The sequence below is a fragment of the Natator depressus genome, chromosome 3 (assembly GCF_965152275.1).
Source record: "Natator depressus isolate rNatDep1 chromosome 3, rNatDep2.hap1, whole genome shotgun sequence".
In the NCBI taxonomy this organism is placed as follows: Eukaryota; Metazoa; Chordata; order Testudines; family Cheloniidae; genus Natator; species Natator depressus.
The window spans coordinates 62,767,168-62,786,136 of NC_134236.1; the positions used below are offsets into that span (position 1 = coordinate 62,767,168).

An 18,969-nucleotide genomic window follows, 5' to 3' on the forward strand; every position below is an offset into this window, starting at 1 on the left:
CATCAATAAAGTGACATAGGTCTAAACAGCCCCATCAAAAGAAACTTTTCCCCTGGGGATTAGAGCATGAAACAGCAGTGGATGTTGCCAAGGCTGGATTCCTGAATCTATACACCATCTGTCTCTTGTATGGTGGCTCCTAAGGACTTAATGATAAACGGGCTGAAAAGTTGGTTTTGACGTATATACCTGTCTATGATGCTTCCTCTTGGGAACAGGGGTATAAATGCTCAGCAAGTAAAGCATTGTTTCTGAATCTTTGAGGGAGTGGAGAAACTCATCTGTTTTCTCAAGGAATAGGTTGTGTGACAAAGTTCCTCCTCTACCTTGGTAGGTCTTCCGCTTATTGGCGGATTTGCTCGCCTCGGAGATTCACGGCAGCCCTCAGCTTGGCCGTTTTTGTGAACCCACAGTACAGGTCAACTCCTCCTGTGTCTGATCAGGAGTTGGGCGGTTTGGGGGGAACCCGGGCTCACCCTCTACTCCAGGTTCCAGCCCAGGGCCCTGTGGAATGCAGCTGTCTAGAGTGCCCCCTGGAACAGCTGTGCGACAGCTACAACTCCCTGGGCTACTTCCCCATGGCCTGCTCCCAACACCTTCTTTATCCTCACCATAGGATCTTCCTCCTGGTGTCTGATAATTCTTGTACTCCTCAGTCCTCCAACAGTATGCGTTCTCACTCCCAGCTCCTAGTGCCTCTTGCTCCCAGCTCCTTACACACGCACCACAAACTGAAGTGAGCTCCTTTTTTTAAACCCAGGTGCCCTGATTAGCCTGCTTTAATTGATTCTAGCAGCTTCTTGATTGGCTGCAGGTGTTCTAATCAGCCTGTCTGTCTTAATTGTCTCCAGAAGGTTCCTGATTGTTCTGGAACCTTCCCTGTTACCTTACCCTGGGAAAAGGGACCTACTTAACCTGGGGCTAATATATCTGCCTTCTATCACTCTCCTGTAGCCATCTGACCCTGTCACATATCTCCCGCCTCTGCTCAACAACATGGGGTTGGGCAACTTGGGATGTCAGGCAGTGTACCCGTGACAAGCCATCTGCATTGCCATGGTGGCTTTCCAGCCTGGTGTTGTATGGTGAATTGGAAAGGTTGTAGGGACAGGAACCATCTGGTCACCCTTGCGTTCTTCTCTTTATTTCGCTGCATCCACTGGAGGGGTGCATGGTCGGTCACAAGGGAAAACTGTTGTCCCAGTAGGTATTAATGAAGTGTTTCCATGGCCCATTTCATAGCAAGGCACTCTCTTTCAACTACGGCATACTTCTGCTCTCTCGGGAGGAGTTTCCTGCTGAGGTAGAGGATTGGGTGTTCTTCATCTCCGACCATCTGCTATAGGACAGCTCCCAATCCTACTTCAGATGCATCTGTCTGTAAAATGAATTCTTTGTTGAAGTCTCGGGCTATAAGCACAGGGTTACTGCAGAGGGCTGTCCGTAGATCCATGAATGCTTTCTCTGCGGCATCTGTCCACTTCACCATGTCCGGACCCCGGGCTTTTATCAGGTCTGTCAGGGGACTCGCTCTGGTAGCAAAATGGGGAATAAATCGTCGGTAGGACCCCACCAGACCCAGGAATGCCCAGACTTGCTTTTTCTGATTCGGCCGGAGTCAATTTTGGATAGCCTCTAGTTTGTTTAGTTGGGGCTTGACCATACCCCTTCCTACAATGTAGCCAAGGTATTTAGCCTCGGCTAGCCCTATAGCACACTTGGCTGGGTTGGCTGTGAGGTCAGCCTGTCTTAGTGTGTTCAGAACCGCTTCCACCTTTTCCAAGTGGGTTTCCCAATCGGGGGTGTGAATAATCACATCATCCCAGGTATGCCGCTGCATAACTGGTATGGGGTCGTAGGAGCTTGTCCATAAGATGCTGGAAGGTGGCAGGTGCCCCATGCAGTCCAAAAGGAAGAACAGTATATTCAATCAGACTCTCTGGGGTAGAGAATGCCATTTTTTCTTTCGCATCTTTGGCAAGGGGAATCTGCCAGTATCCCTTCGTTAAATCAAGGGTGGTCAAAAATCGGGCGTTGCCCAGGCGGTCAACTAACTCATCGATACGGGGTATGCATCGAATTTGGATATCTCATTCAGCCGGTGAAAGTCATTACAAAACCTAGTGGTGCCATCAGGTTTGGGCACCAACACAATCGGGCTTGACCACTGACTATGGGACTCTTCGATGACTCCCAGCTCCAACATCCTTTTTACCTCTGCCTTGATCTCCTCCCTTTTTGCCGCTGGGACCCGATAGGGCCTTAAAGTTACCTTTGTCCCAAGGTCTGTGATAATGTGGTGATTTGTTTCGGTGGTCCGACCTGGTTTGGTTGAAAACACGTCCTGGTATCAGTTGATCATCTCAGTTACCTCCTTCTTCTGGTTTGGTGTCAGATCAGTGGATATCCTGATCTGCTCCTGCATGTTATTTCCCTGGATTGGGGTCTCTTGGGCCACTACACACGCCTCTTGTTGGTGACAAGGCTTTAAGAGGTTAATGTGATAAATTTGCTCTTGTTTCCGGCATCCTGGCTGCCGCAACTTGTAGGTTACTTCCCCTATGGGTTCAACCACCTCATAGGGCCCCTGCCATTGGGCCAAAAGCTTGCTTTCTGCCACGGATACCAACACCAACACCTGATCCCCTGGTTGGAACTGTCGGACTTTTGCCTGGCAATTGTAATGGGTTTGCTGGGCCTCCTGCACCTTTTCCAAATGTTCCCGTACAATAGGGGTGACCCGGGCTATCCGTTCTCTGCAACACACAGTCAATTATATTTCTCCCCTCATTGGGTTCCTCTTCCCAGATTTCTTTCACGATATCTAGTATGCCACAGGGGTGGCACCATATAATAAATCAAAGGGGAAAAACCCAGTTGAGGCCTGAGGTACCTCCCGGATTGCAAACATAAGGTAGGGTAGTAGGGTGTCCCAATCCTTCCCGTCCCGATTTACCACTTTCCTTATCATTGCCTTGAGGGTTCGGTTAAACCTTTCTACCAGCCCATCGGTCTGTGAATGATAGACTGAGTTCTCAGGGTATGGATATGGAGCAGCGTACAGAGGTCCTTCACTAGCTTTGACGTAAATGGGGTACCTTGGTCTGTTAATATCTCCTTTCGTAGCCCCACTCGGGCAAAGATCCCCACCAACTCTTTAGCTATCATTTTAGAGGCTGTGTTCCGCAGGGGGACGGCTTCTGGGTAGCGAGTAGCATAATCCAGAACGACAAGTATATATTGGTGGCCCCGGGCTGTCTTCTCCAGGGGTCCCACTAGGTCCATGGCTATTCGCTCAAAGGGGACCTCTATGATGGGAAAGCGTACTAAAGGTGCCCTCAAGTGGGGACGGGGACTGTGCAGCTGACACTCCGGGCAGGACGCACAGTACCTCCTCACTTCTTCATGTACTCTGGGCCAGAAGAATCATCGCAGGACCTGTGCCAGGGTCTTCTCTACCCCCAAATGTCCCCCAAAAAGATGAATATGGGCCAGACTTAATACAGCATTCTGGTGTTTTTGAGGTACTAAGATCTGCTGTACCTTCTGCCCTGTACTGGTGCGACCTGGTATAAGAGATTCTTCTTCATTATGAAATAGGGTCCTGGTCCCTGGGTTTTCCCTTCCACGGGGACCCCATCTATTTCGGTCATCTCCTTCCTAATGTTGTCGTACCTTGGGTCTTCAGCCTGCTCCCGTCCAAAATTTCCTCTCCCGGGGCTAATCTGCCCAAGATCTGGGGGGCCAGTCTCTGTTGCCTCTACTGGTTCAGAGGCGTTAGGCTGTGGGTCAGACTCGGGTGCTTCTCCCTCCTGGGTGGCCTCCTTTTCAGTTGCTCGGGTCCACCTATCTATGAGAGCGACCCTCTGGCTTTGAGTCAGTATTCGGGTTCCAAGGCCTTAGCTGCCCTCCTTTCCCTTTTCGACTTCCTATCCTGTCTGGGAGTGGAGAACAAATCTGGGGATATTTCAGAGAAGATTGGGGGTTGACAGTCTACTGTGGATGCCTCACTAACTTCAGGGTTTCCCCCTTTCTCCAATTCCCCTACCGGGAATAAGTCTCCAAACCCTGGGAAGTCCCTCCCTATGAGCACTGGGTGTGGGAGTTTAGGGACTACACCTGCTGCTACCTCAGTAGTGTTCCTCTGAATCTCGATTTTTACTGGGATGGTGGGGTAACAACCAACTGTCCCATGGACGCATGTTATCCCTGTACGCTTAGCCCACAGCAGCTGACTACGCTTCACGAGCTTCCCCGAGACAAGCGTGATAGCACTTCCCGAATCAACCAGTGCCGTGGTCTCTACCCCATTTAGCTTCACTGGTCTGGTGTACATATGTGGGGTTAGTGAGACCCCCCACAAGGGGGGTTAGTGAGACCCCCCACAAGGTGGATTAGGGAGCATGGGTCTGTCCAGTTCCCCAGGTTACACTGCATAGGCTCCTCGGCATTGGGACACTGTCCAGCTATGTGTCCCCTCTCCCCGCAAGCGTAACATCTGTATGGAGCCCTATGCATTCCCTGGTCTCTTGGTTTGGGCAGTCTAACATCACGATCCTCTTCCCCCTCAGTGCTCTGACTCTCTGTGGCTTCTGGTGGGCCTTCAGCCCCTCTCTTTTTCCACCTGGGCTCTCCTGGTGGCCCAGTCACCCGAGCTCTAGGGCTTGGTGCTGCTAGTTTAACCCGGGGTGCTTCTTCCTTAACTGGTCAGGTCAGCTCCCTTGCCGTCCTTCACCTCTCTACCAGTGCGACAATCTCGTTGTAGGTGGAGAGTTAGTTCTGGCTTCCCCAGGGTGAAGGTCTAGTGGTAATCCTCTCATGTACCCGTCGATGACAAGAACCGCTAGTATCTCCTCCAGACTCCGGGACTCAGTTCATAACCACTTTCATGCGAGATGGATGAGGTCATATAATTGGGACCGCGGGGTTTTGTTTTCCTGGTACCTCCACTCATGATATCGCTGGGCCCGCACTGCGGTCGTTACCCCAGATCTGGCCAGGATCTCTGCTTTCAGCTGGGGAAGTCTGCCGCAGCCTCTTCAGGCAAATCATAGTAGGCCTTCTGGGCCTCCCCACACAGGAATGGGGCAAGGATGCGAGACCGCTGATCTCGAGGCCAGGCCTCCCGTAGGGCTGTCCTCTCCAAGGCCAGGAGATATGCCTCTACATCATCCTCCCCCGTCATTTTCTGCAGGCAATTCTGGCCCGTATGATCCACGTCCCATCATGGCCGTGGTTCATCTCCATAAGGACCTTCACTTGATTTACCAGTTCCCGCAACATAGCAAGGTCTTGAGCGGCCTGGTCCATCAGCAGGTGATTAGTCTCTTGCTGCAGCCACACTGCCTCCTGTTGGGCGGCTGCCTGGACACGGGTAGCCTCCTGCTGGAGGGCCGTGGCTTGTAGTGCCCGCACTACCTCCTCCAATGTGGTGAGGGAAAAAAAAAAAAACCCTCTCTTTTTTTTAAAAAAAAGTAACAACACCACCCTCCTTCCGCCGTGCTGTGCACACCAAATCCCACCCCTGACACCATTGTGACAAAGTTCCTCCTCTACCTTGGTGGGTCTTCAACTTATTGGTGGATTTGCTCGCCTCGGAGACTCACGGCAGCCCTCAGTTTGGCCGTTTTTGTAAACCCACAGTACAGGTCAACTCCTCCTGTGTCTGACCAGGAGTTGGGAGGTTTGGGGGGAACCCAGGCCTGCCCTCCACTCTGGGTTCCAGCCCAGGGCCCTGTGGAATGCAGCTGTCTAGAGTGCCTTTGGAACAGCTGTGCAACAGCTACAACTCCCTGGGCTACTTCCCCATGGCCTCCTCTCAACATCTTCTTTATTCTCACCACAGGACCTTCCTCCTGGTGTCTGATAATGCTTGTACTCCTCAGTTCTCCAGCTGTACGCCTTCTCACTCTCAGCTCCTAGTGCCTCTTGCTCCCAGCTCCTCACACACGCACCACAAACTGAAGTGAGCTCCTTTTTAAACCCAGGTACCCTGATTTGCCTGCCTTAATTGATTCTAGAAAGTTCCTGATTATTCTGGAAACTTCCCTCTTACCTTACCCAGGGAAAAGGGACCTACTTAACCTGGGGCTAATATATCTGCCTTCTATCACTCTCCTGTAGCCATCTGTCCCGACTCTGTCACAATTGTTAGTATCGAAGTGCAGATCTTGGATGGCACTCTGCACCTCTCTAGGGAAACCTGAGGATCGCAAACACGAGCCTCTCCTAATGACAATGGCCGTAACCATGCCCTTCAATGTGGTATTTGCTGAGTCCACTACAGATTGGAGGGAAGTTTTGGCCACCCATTTGCCCGCATCCACTAAGGCCTGGAAATAGGCTCTATCCTCCTCAGAGAGCTTGTCCTTAAACTCTAGAAATCTAGTATAATTGATCAAACCATATTTGTCCAAGAGGACCTGATAATTAGAGATCCTGAACTGAAGGGAGGCAGAAGGTCGAGTCTCATGTGTCCCTTATCAGGAGTAGCAGCATTTGGATGCTGTTGCGTAGACTGCTCAGTAGCCACCTCACCACCAAGGAGTTTGGCGAAGGGTGAGAGAACTAGAACTCTCCCCTTTGGATGGGACAAAATAGCACTTCTCAGCCCTCTTAGGAGTGGGAGTACGAGAAGCAGGAGTGTGCTAAACTACCTTTGCTGGGTCCATGACGGCCTCGTTGATGAGAAGGGCCACTCTACTGGGACCAGAGGGCTGCAGTGTGACTAGTAAGCTTTGCTGGGACTCCTGAATTTCCTCCAGCTAGATTTGTATCTCTGCTGCCACCTTGTGCATGAGATTTTGGTATTGTTTAAACTCATCTGGTGGAGACAGAGAAGATAGAGTGACCAATTCATCCCGTGATGATGTTGAGATTGCTCCCAGAACCGTTGGATCTGGCTCACCTTCCTTCTCTGAATACTCATATGGGGTTGGTTGCATGTGGCCAGGCGATGGCAAGCAGGACTCAAGCACTGATCCTGGGTGTCTGAGGTAGGGCTCCCACAGTCCACAATATTGCCAGTAAGATGGATCCACCAGCAGAGGGGACCCCACAGCATAGGGTACCATGTGTCCCTGGGCCAATTGTGTTGGATTGGAGCCTGGAATCCTGACCTTCTAGGGCTTCTGTCCAGGGTCGCCTCTCTTCGGTGCCTCAGAGGCTCCTGGGGAGCCTCCAACTCATCGGAAGAGAAGGCTGGATCCCTAATTACCCATGGGACCGACAGTACCAATGGCTATGCTTCAAGGCCGGCAGGTGGAATAGGGGAATGACTGTCTCCTTGTGACAGACTCCTCCTCCAGTGTAACCATGTCCTGGAATATAGATGGACCCGATAAGAATGGTGAATGCAGAGAAGGGAGAGCAAAAATGTCTTCTGGGGAGACATATGTCTCTGACTGTCTGGGAATATGAGAGTCCACTGGTTGAGCTGAAGCCTCTCTGGTCACCCTGGCTGTCGGCTCTCTCTGAGGCTGCACTGACATCAGTACTGAAGTAGATGGAAGCACCAGGAGCTGTCTGTCTCACGTATTCACCACTGGAGCTGGTGTCAGAACTGTTGGATCTGTACCCTTGCACACCTCCTTATCTTGTCAAGAAGATTTAAGCAGGTATAAGACTTTAGCACTCATGTGCACTGGCTCTCCCAACTCTGATGAGGTTGGGGAGGGATCCCTTCTTTTTGGGATAGACTTAGACACAAATGACTTGGCCGTATGTCTATGAGAATGTCCTTTACTATCCTGTGAAGCCTTCTCTTTCGGCTTAAGAGACTTGCCTCTGTTCCCGAGCTTGTTCTTGGAGAAGTGCTGCCCACTTGTTGTGGCTGATGTACGGGTGGGGGTCTGCAGCCCGGACTGGATTGGGGCTTCACTACCTTCTCCATGAGGTGTTTTTTGAGTCTCAGTTCCCAACCCTCAGGAGTTCTAGGGGGAAAAGAGCAACAGATGCTGCAGTTGGCAGAAATGTGAGCCTCACCCAGGCAACAGAGATAGCGTTGATGTTTGTTGCTCACAGAAAAGGAGAGAGGGCAGGAAACACACTTTTTGAACCCTGGAATCGTAAGCGTAACCCCAGACTTCTCAAGGGAAAACTACTAAAAACTAACTACAAACAATTCTTACAGGAATAACACAGTAAAAAGAAGCTGAGAACACTGCAGATTCTGACTCAGGGCATGCTGCAGTCTTAACTGGAGAAGCATTCGCCCATAAAGCCCTATATGCCCTCGGTTCAGAGCATGAGGAGAGCTACAGTGCAAGTGCAGGCCAATGGACACTGATTGCAAAAAATTCTGGACTTAAGTACATAGTGTGCATGCGTATCTATGTGTGGAATACACATTGGGAACATCAGTCAAAGAAGAAAATCTTGTTACCCCTTCAGGGTTTGCCAACACCATGGACAAATCTAGTAAAAATAGGATTTACTTAACAATGTATATACAGTGATGTTGTACCAGTGTTGGTACCAGGGTACTAGAGAGACAGGATGGGTGAGGTAATATGTGGAGGTTGCTGACCTGTAACTGGAGGTTCTTTGAGGTGTGTGGTCCCTATCTGTATTTCAACACGTGGATGCACATGCACACCATGCACCTGAGTCTGAAAATATTTCTTAGCAGTGTCCGTTGACCCACATGTGTATCTGTGTCCCCTCATTCTCCCTGCTGAGGGTATAATAGGTAGTACGGGTCCACGCATCTCCAGTCTCCCTGTTACCATTTTAGAATGTAGTCTAAAGCAGAGAGGATGGAAGGCAGGTAGTGGAATACAGATAAGGACTGCACATCTCGAAGAACTTCCAATTACAGGTAAGTAACCTCCTCCTCTGCTTCGAGAGATGGTCCCCATGTGTATTCCACATGTGGGTGATTTGCGAGCAGCCATCAGTGTGGATGTGGGTGCGAGAACGCTAATGGAAGCGTGGTCCTCAGAACGGCTTGGCCAACTGCTACATCTGTAGCTGCTGCTTGTGTGATGGCATAGTGTGTTGTGAAGGTGTGGACGGAGTGCCCGGTGGCTGTACGACAGAAGTCTTGCCAGGATACATCTGCTAGTGAGGCCGATGTGGTGGCCTGTGCTCACGTAGACTCTATCAAGTGAGGGTACACCAGATTGGTTGTAGCATTCTTGGATGCACCCTGAGACTCATCTGGAGATTCGTTAGGAAGAGAAGGCTTGACCCTTCGACCGTTCAGCAATGGCCATGCAGAGCTTCGGCGATGTGCGAAAGGATTGAGTCCTGTGAAGGTAGAAAGCCAATGCATGATGGACATTGAGGGAATGTAGGACCCTGTCAGTGTGGGAGGTGTGCGGTTTGGGTAGAAAATAGGTAGATTGATGCACTGGTTCAGGTGGAATGCCTACACGATCTTTGGGAAAATTTTGCATGGAGTCCCAGGGACACCTTGTCCTTTTGGAATGTGGTGTAAGGGGGATTTGCCATCATAGCTGCCAGCTCACTGACCCGCCTGGCTGAAGTTATGGCTACCAGGAATGTCACTTTCATTGAGAGGTGGGAGAGAGAGCATGTTGCCAACAGTTTAAAGGATGGTTTTGTGAAAGCGGGAGGATGAGATTAAGGTCCTATATGGGTGTGGGCTTCAGTACTGGTGGGAAGGTATTGAGTAAACCCTTCATGAAGCGGACGGTGGTGGGGTGAGTAAAGACGAAGGTGCTGTCAACAGGGGGAAGAAAGGTACTGACTGCTGCACCCATTCAGAGTTGAGGGGCTGTAGGACATTTTGAGGGTGAGAAGGTAGTTCAGGACAACTGGTATAAATACTATGTTCAGTGAGTGATGGTGAGCCCATAGCTGAAGCATCTCTATTTCGCTTGGTAGAATGCCCTGGTGGATTCTCTCCTACTTTGAGTAAGGATTCGCCGCACCAGGGTGGAGCATGCCCGGTCTACCCTTGACACCCATCCAAATACCAGGCCATGAGGTGAAGAGAATTCAGTTTGGGATGCCCGAGTATCCCCAGATCTTGTGTGAGTAGATCTGGGAGTGTGCAAAGACAGATCCGTGTGTGGGTGGAGAGTCAAAGGAGGTCCATGAACCAGAACTGACGAGGCTACGAGTAGTACTGTGACTCTGTCTCGGCAAATCTTGCACAGCACTTGCGGAAGAAAGGGAATGGGAGGGAAGGCATAGCGAAGGTCTCCGCTCCAGGGGAGGAGGAGAGCATCACCATGCAAGTCCTCCCTTATTGCCCCTCTGGAACAATAGAGGGGCAGTTTCCTGTTCTCAGACGTGGTAAAGAGGTTCCATTAAGGGATGCTCCAGAGCTTGAAGAAGTACTGTAGTGTGGTGCCGTGTAGCTCTCACTCGTGATTGATGTAGAGTGCCTAGCTGAGTTAGTCAGCCTGGGAGTTCTAGGTGCCAGGGAGGTACATGGCTTGAAGAATTATGTGGTGTTTGATGCACCAGTTCCAGAGGTGTACGGACTTGGAGCTGAGGGAGAGAGACTTGGTACCGCTCTGCTTGTTGACATACACGACTGCTGTGATGTTGTTGGGAAGGAGTTGAACGTGGAAGGATTGGACAAGTGAGAGAAGGGCCGGACATACAAAATGGACTGCCCAGAGCTCTAGCACGTTTATGTCCATTCTGGCCTCCCTTGACATCCAGGGACCCTGGGCTGTGTGGTGGTCCAGGTGGGCTCCCCAATCTGTAAGGGAGGCATCTGTCGTGATGGTGATTTGTGGTATGAGAGTGGGCTGCTGCTTAAGACCTTGGAAGGATCGGTCCATCATGCGAGGGAAGATAGCATGGACTGGGGAAAGACAATTCTGGTCTGCATATGGTCCATGCTGTGTCTGTAGATGGAAAGAAGCCACACCTGAAGCCAACGCATGTGGAGATGTGCATTAGGTGTCACATAGGTCTAGGCAACCATATGGCTGAGGGGAGAGAGACAGCGGTGGACTGTGGTACAGGGTCTGCGATACAGATCCGTGATGACAGATGTCAGTACTGCGAAGCAGTCTGCTGGGAGGAAAGTCCTGGCTGCAACGGAGTTGAGATGCACGCCGATAAAGTGCATTCTCTGTGTAGGTGTCAGCACCAACTTGTCCTTGTTGATGCAGATACCCAGAGACGTCAGCAGCGTGCGAAGGGCAAGGATCACAGAGGTGACTTCGCGCTGTGAGAGACCCATGAGGAGCCAGTCATCAAGATGGGCTACACCGTGTAGCTGAGGCAGTGCATTTGGGCAACCCTCCCTAGAGGGAGGGGAGCGGAACAAAACAAATCCTCTCAACCACTAAACTAATCTAATCTAATTTACGAACTAAACTGAACTAAACTAGCAATCAGGAAAAATGCTTTTAGCTGAGGCACACTTGAGGCAGACACACTCAGGGTCTGTCTCAGATCAAGGCAGTTGAGAAGGAACTGAGGGTGGTTCTCTTGCACAGACCTATATAGCCTTGATGTCGGTATGGGAGGTAAGGGACCCATGTGCAGGCCGAATGGACACTGCTATCGAAGGTTTCTGATCAAAAGCACATGGGGTGCACATGCACCTGAAGTGGAGCATCTATAGGGACATTACTTGAAGAAGAACCAAATCTTCAGTTTGCATAAAATTCCTAGGGCAGATAAATATTGTCTTATGATTAATACTATTTTTAAAAATTAGACATACGTCTTGGAACATATTATCTTAGAACAGAACAGTATATGTGTATTTGGCAATTTTAGTAAATAATTTCTAATTTCGAAATAGCATTTCAGTAAACTTTCCAGTAAAAATACCCAGAGAAAGAAAGAGAGAAATGGGCTGAGAAGAGAGAGAAGCAAGAAAGAGAAAAAGTAAATATCTGTGTTCAAAAGCCTCTGATGTCCATTTTCTCTGACAATGAAAAAACAGTTTTATATTAGAATGACATCCTAGTAATGTATGAGTATGAAAGGAGCACTACATATTAATCTTCAGATTCAGCCCAAGTAGCAAAACAACATGCCATATGCACGGGGGGGAGGGGGTAAATTCTCAAAGCAAATATCTTCTGTAAATCAAGAGGAGTCTTCCACAAAGTATTTTAATAGAACAATTACTTCATCTCAGATAATTAAATACTGAATATTAAAGACAATTTGCCGAACACAGCAGTCATTTAGGAAAAGAGATGAAAACTGTGCTAACAAGTTAAAACAAAATTCAAAAAATTGTCTGCAACTACAATGAAATGGTGTCCTAATTCAATAAGACTTTTATAAAGGGACTTAAACTGCCAAGCCAACAGTTTCTCTTAAATGCGCAAATAAATTTGTTAGTCTCTAAGGTGCCACAAGTACTCCTTTTCTTTTTGCGAATACAGACTAACACGGCTGCTACTTTGAAACCTGTCTTAAAAGTACATGTTATGTGCAGACTCTTACTATAAACTGCTAATAAATACATTAAAATGCTGTGAGGTATAGTCTGCCTATTTTTTCAATTTATAATTTTAAACAGTAAACTAAATATTTTCAGTCATTTTGTTTAATTTTAAAAGCATAAATGCAATTATTTTGATTTGAAAATCACTTTATAGACATATACCCTGATCCGGCAGTTGGATCCACACACATGGAGCCAACTGTAGCACTAGGCACTTGAACAATGCATATTCTAAAATTCGCATCCAAGAAAAACAGCTGGTCAATCCCTACTTTAACATTTTATAAAAAGAAAACCTAGATGAAGGATAGATGCATGATGAGACAGATGGACACAGTCTACCTATTTCAATCTCTTTGTAAGACATTATCCCATAAAAGGACAATCAAAAAGGTCTCTTTGGCACTACTTTATAGAAGTAACAGAGACTTGGATCTAACCTGTAAAATCTGCTTTCCAGTCTTTGTTTAATGGTACTGAGATCTGTGGGATATGCCACAACAGTGCAATACATTGGATAAGCTTGGAGATCCACAGGTGCCACAAATGCAGAAGCAATATCTAAATACAAATGAAAATTCAATGTTATATCACATAAAACCAGCGCTTTAATAGTCTGTTTCAGATCTTTTTTATTTTCAACACCCCTCCCCACCCACACACTCCTTGAAGCTTAGAATACAAATAGTAAGTGACAGAAACAAACAAGAAAAGCCAACATTACATATTTTAAAATATTAGTGAAATTTTATACACACACACGTGCTGTAGCACATGCCATAAGCATGATTACTGTAGTGATTAATCAGAGCCATCCCTCTGGACATGAAAGACTGCACTCTGAGAAGCATGCTGTGTGCATTCAAAATATAAAGAGAATTACTTCTTGCTACAGATACAAATCTGTAAGTTATATAATTCAAAACATGCAATTCCAAGATATTAATTGGTGCACTTCTGACTCATTCTGCTTTGGAAAAATATCACTTAATTAATCTTGACATTACCACAGCGGTTCTCAACTGGGGGGGTCCATGAGCCCTTTCAGGGAGGCCATGGAGCTCCACAGCTAAAAGCTGGTGCCCCAAGCCCTAGTGCTGAAGCCAGGAGCGACGTGGGGCTAAAGCCGCCCCTGCTTCCCCAGTCGGGAGCGTCTCAGGGCTGAAGCCAGAGGCCGCCCCCCAAGCCAGGAGCAGTGGGGGGCTGCAGCGTTTTTATAGCCTGTTGAGGGGGGGCTTTGGCAACAAAAAGGTTGAGAACCCCTGCATTATCACTCCCTCATCTTCAAAGTTCTCAAATTTTAATGTGCAAAGCAATTCTTTAGACTGTTACTATAAAAGCTGTAGTCTCTGCCCAGAGGAATTTACAAGGAATTTAGGACAAAGACAAATATGATACAAGCAGAAAAACAATATGCCAGAAGATAAGGGAATTCAAACAAGTGAAGGCTTCATAGGCTTTATTTTTCTTTCCCTCCACTTGTCCAACTGGACTTATGGTTCTTACAATACCTGATTTTATAGGGGAAGGAATGAAAAAAATTAGTACAAACATTTTAAACTCTAAAATATATTTAAAATATATTTTTAAAAACAAGAATTGACAAAAATTAGTTGCTAGATGAACTGATCTTCTAAGAAAAAGGTGAAACAGAATGCTCTATTGCAGTTAAAAATCTACTCTTAAGATTGCTACCGTAAATTGAACCTTTATACAAAGCAAGCAACAATAGTAGTAGTTAAAAAAACAAAACCTCACACAGACTATGGAAAGAACCAGCTAAGATAATTTAAATATACCATTACTCTTACTATGGAGGCACAGTAGTGGAAACCTTAATTACAACTTCATACTTCCTCCAGAAGCACATAACATACTACACATATCACTGCTGGTATCTGCTAACTCCTTTTGTAATTAACGTTTTACATTATTCTGAAAGAGGGAGATTAATGAGTTATGTGTAGTGTGTTTCCTTATTTGTTGGGGTCAGAAGGTAGTTTCTTGTGAAGATGCAGTGTGTCCCCATCAAAGAAAACATGCTGTATAAGCATTCAGGTACCACCAAGGTGTCCCACAACTTCACATTTCCTTGTTTTTTTGCATTAGGGGGATGTCACACTTAACCAATCTTAATCCCTGTTAAACCAAATTTTTGTTTATAATAGTTCACACATTTAAGTACCATACAGACACACAAGAATTAACTATGCACATTTCAACAGCCATCTTATCACAAGACACCTAAAGTTATTCAACATATGCATCAATGATATATGCATACCTTTGACTATGTTAATGACAGAATTAGTGATATGTATGTAGAAAGAATTTATAATGTACTTTTCAGAAACTGCCAATATATATCAGCAATTGTCCCCACAAGTGGTAAACTCATTGTGAACCATTTGCTAACCAATACATTACACATCCGTTCTCCTCACAACCCAAAGAAAAGAAAAATGATGGCTGGAGTACACAGCAGATTAGTTAGGAAAAATCCCAAGTACAGCTATTTATCATAACATTCTCTAGGAAAACAAAACAAATATATACTTTTTGCTGTCTGTTCACAATGAAGTTACAGCTTTTGTACTCAACATAGGGGACTCCATTTTCAACACTAGCAAGTGATTTTGGGTGCTCAGTTTGAGATATCATAAACAGGCCTTGATTTTCAAAGGGCAAGTGTTCAGTACTTTCTGAAAATCAAGCTCTTCAAGGTCTTTCAAGTTACATGTTCAAAAATTGAAACACTCAAAATCACTAGTCACCTTTGAAACTTTGGGTCAGACTACACATTAAAGGCACTATGTAGATATGTCATGTTGTGAACAAAATATTTTCTTTTTTTTATAAGGTAATAATTCAAGTAGAAAAGGTTCAGAAAAGGGCAACTAAAATGATTAGGGGTCCCATATGAGGAGAGATTAAAGAGGCTAGGACTTTTCAGCTTGGAAAAGAGGAGACTAAGGGGGGATATGATAGAGGTATATAAAATCGTGAGTGGTGGGGGAAAGTGAATAAGGAAAAGTTATTTATTTGTTCCCATAATATAAGAACTAGGGGCCACCAAATGAAATTAATAGGTAGCAGGTTTAAAACAAATAAAAGGAAATTCTTCTTCACTCAGTGCACAGTCAACCTGTGGAACTCCTTGCCTGAGGAGGTTGTGAAGGCTAGGACTATAACAGGGTTTAAAAGAGAACTGGATAAATTCATGGAGGTTAAGTCCATTCATGGCTATTAGCCAGGATGGGTAAGGAATGGTGTCCCTAGCCTCTGTTTCTCAGAGGGTGGAGATGGATGGCAGGAGAGAGATCACTAATCATTACCTGTTAGGTTCACTCCCTCTGGGGCACCTGGCATTGGCCACTGTCAGTAGACAGGATACTGGGCTGGATGGACCTTTGGTCTGACCCAGTATGGCCATTCTTATGTAAGTAGTGATTTTATGACTATTGTAGTTGATCAATGACAGCATTTACTAATTTTGTGGATTGTGGTGTTCTCATAAAAATGCATATCATCCCTTCCGAAAAAGTTAGCTTGCATACTGAATGTTTCCTAAATTATTCAATCACAAATGTTTACCTAGAGTCATGAGCTGGTTTATCCCTGCAATAATTCTGTCACATTCCTCATCTCGGGTTCTGGAACCCCATTCTCCATCCAGAGGTTTGTAGATCAATGTTCGGCATTCAACATCAGTTAAAGGAACACTAGTTCCCAGCTCTTCAGGAAACACAGCTGAAATATGCCATAAAAAAGACCCAGATGATCACTGCAAAATATTCATCTCTTTATATTTCAAGAAAGACATACTTCTATTAAAAACACAGAGCAATTAATATAGGCAGTATATACAATAACATCGCTTTAGTGAATGAAAGTGTAAGGTGTGTAGTTCTTTGTGCAAAAGACAACAATGCTTTGATACTGTTCTGGAGTCCTACATGCTTCATGTATTATTGTTACCAGCTAACAAATGTGTTTCCACAATGCAGATTGCTGGATCCTGACAGAATTTTGTGGATTTTCTATTTACTAGACTTTCAGACTTACAGTCAGTTTGTGGGAGAATGTATTTTTGCAGTAAACAAGGGTAGTTCTGTAGCATGTGAAATTTTTAAAATAAATTGATAATTTAACTATGTTCTGCGAACTGCAGTGGTGCTTTATAGGTTTTCAGGTGGAGTTTATAGATATTGATTTTAACCTATATAGCTCTTGAGACCTGCCTATTTTGAAAACTGCCTTTCTCCTTCTTCCATTGCTCTGGTAAGTGGAGGTTCTTGAACTGGAGCCCCTGAGACATAGAAGAGACGCTACCATCAGGGCATTCTCTTGAGGGCATTCAACTTTGGAATTAATACCCTGATTTGATCAAAATTAGCCAGAATCTGTTGATTTTCAGGGCACACTGCAAGATCCATCTTTTTATCCAGACTTTTGGGCAGCGAAAGTGCAATAAGGGTAAATATTTGTAGGTGTAGCAAGAGATTCTTGGGATGTTGGGTTTGTGGTTGGATGGATATCTTACATTTTGGTAAAAATAACGAGGAGTCCTTGTAGCACCTTAAAGACTAACAAATGTATTTGGGCATAAGCTTTCGTGGGCTAAAATCCACTTCATCAGATGCATGGAGTGGAAAATACAGTAGCAGGTATATTTATACATAAATATATATCAAGTATATCGCATCAATATAGCGCAAGTAGAGTAGGGGCATTAGGGGATGAGAGCTGAGGAAGCGTTGTTCTAAGTCAGCCATAAAAATGTTGGCATACCGGAGGGGGCCATGCGGGTACCCATAGAAGTCCCGCTGACTTGAAGGTATAAATTGTCCCCAAAATCTGAAATAGTTGTGGGTGAGGACAAAGTCACAAAGTTCAGCCACCAGGTTTGCCGTGACATTATCGGGGATACTATTCCTGACAGCTTGTAGTCCATCTTTGTGTGGAATGTTGGTGTAGAGGGCTTCTACATCCATAGTGGCTAGGATGGTGTTTTCTGGAAGATTACCAAAGGATTGTAGTTTCCTCAGGAAGTCAGTGGTGTCTCGAAGATAGCTGGGAGTGCTGGGAGCGTAGGACCTGCGGAGGGAGTCTACATAGCCAGACAATCCTGCTGTCAGGGTGCCAGTACCTCAGATGATGGGGCGTCCAGGATTCCCAGGTTTATGGATTTTGGTAGCAGATAGAATACCCCTGGTCGGGGCTCTAGGGCTGTGTCAGTGTAGATTTGTTCCTGTGCATCTTAAGGGAGTTTCTTGAGCAGATGGTGTAGTTTCTTTTGGTAATCCTCAATGGGGTCAGAGGGTAGTGGCCTGTAGAATGTGGTGTCAGAGAGCTGTCTAGCAGCCTCTCGTTCATATGACAACTCTGTTGCTAGACAACTCTCTGACATTGGCCAGACCGTCAGTCTCTACGCAAAAGAATAAATAGACACAAATCTGACATCAGGAATTACAACACTGAAAAACTAGTAGGAGAACACTTCAACCTCCCTGGTCACTCAATAAACTTAAAAGTGGCAATTCTTCAACAAAAAAACTTCAAAAACAGACTCCAACGTGAAACTGCAGAACTGAAATTAATTTGCAAACTGGACACCATCAAATTAGGCCTGAATAAAGACTGGGAGTGGATGAGTCAGTACAAAACCTGGTTTTACCATACTAATTTCCCCCTACTATTACTCACACCTTCTTGTCAACTGTTTGAAATGGGCCACCCTCATTACCACTACAAAAGTGATTTTTCCTCCCTTGGTATTCTACTGATAATTAAATTGTCTCGTTAGACTGACCCCCGACCTGATAAGGCAACTCCCATCTTTTCATGTATTATGTATAAATATACGTGTGACTGTATTTTCCACTCCATGCATCTGATGAAGTGGGTTTTAGCCCACGAAAGCTTATGCCCAAATACATTTGTTAATCTCTAAGGTGCCACAAGAACTCCTTGTTGTTTTTGCTTATACAGTCTAACACGGTTACCACTCTGAAACCTGTTACATTTTGGTGTTAGAGATGCTGCAGGTTTTATCTTGTGTGTTGCTGCACTTTTAATTATTTCTAAGAAGTAGGAAGAGCCTGGGAGAGGTACTTTATTCTTTAAAACCAAATAATAAGGAAATGAATAAACATACTGAAATAATAAATAATTGTAACAGAATATGTACAGTAGGCTGAACTGAATCACAGTTCTACTTTAAGGGAGAGAGAAAGAAAAAACAAATAGTTTATGGATAGCAAAGCAAAGTCATCAATAAATCTCCCAGAAAACAGCAAAAAAACATTCCAAACTATATTCAGTTTTTGACTAATTTTAAAAAAAGCTAGCTCAGAGTGCAGTAGCTCAGTAGGGTGTGGATGGACAGAAGAAATAATGCTAGTGGGCCCACTGGAGAGCAGGCACTTCACAATTCCTACCTTGGATAGCTGGACTAGAGAGGGAATAAGTCCCCTTTGCCAATTTGCCCTCAAACACTTTGTGTGTATAGAATTAGTGAGAGCATTGCAGGGACAACAGGTCTCTCTAGCATGCAATTTCCACTGAACCTAGTG

At 45.8% G+C, this 18,969-nt stretch overlaps 1 protein-coding gene across 1 annotated transcript in view; it reads right to left on the reverse strand.

The window, feature by feature from the left end:
- The window catches only part of PHIP (PHIP subunit of CUL4-Ring ligase complex), a 296,706-nt gene that overhangs the window by 34,287 nt on the left and 243,450 nt on the right, over nucleotides 1–18,969 (reverse strand). The window contains exons 30-31 of the mRNA XM_074948017.1: nucleotides 15,989–16,144; nucleotides 12,835–12,955 (exon numbers count right to left, since the gene is read on the reverse strand). Of these exons, the coding sequence (XP_074804118.1) occupies nucleotides 12,835–12,955; nucleotides 15,989–16,144 (277 nt within the window). The remainder of the gene's footprint in view (nucleotides 1–12,834; nucleotides 12,956–15,988; nucleotides 16,145–18,969) is intronic.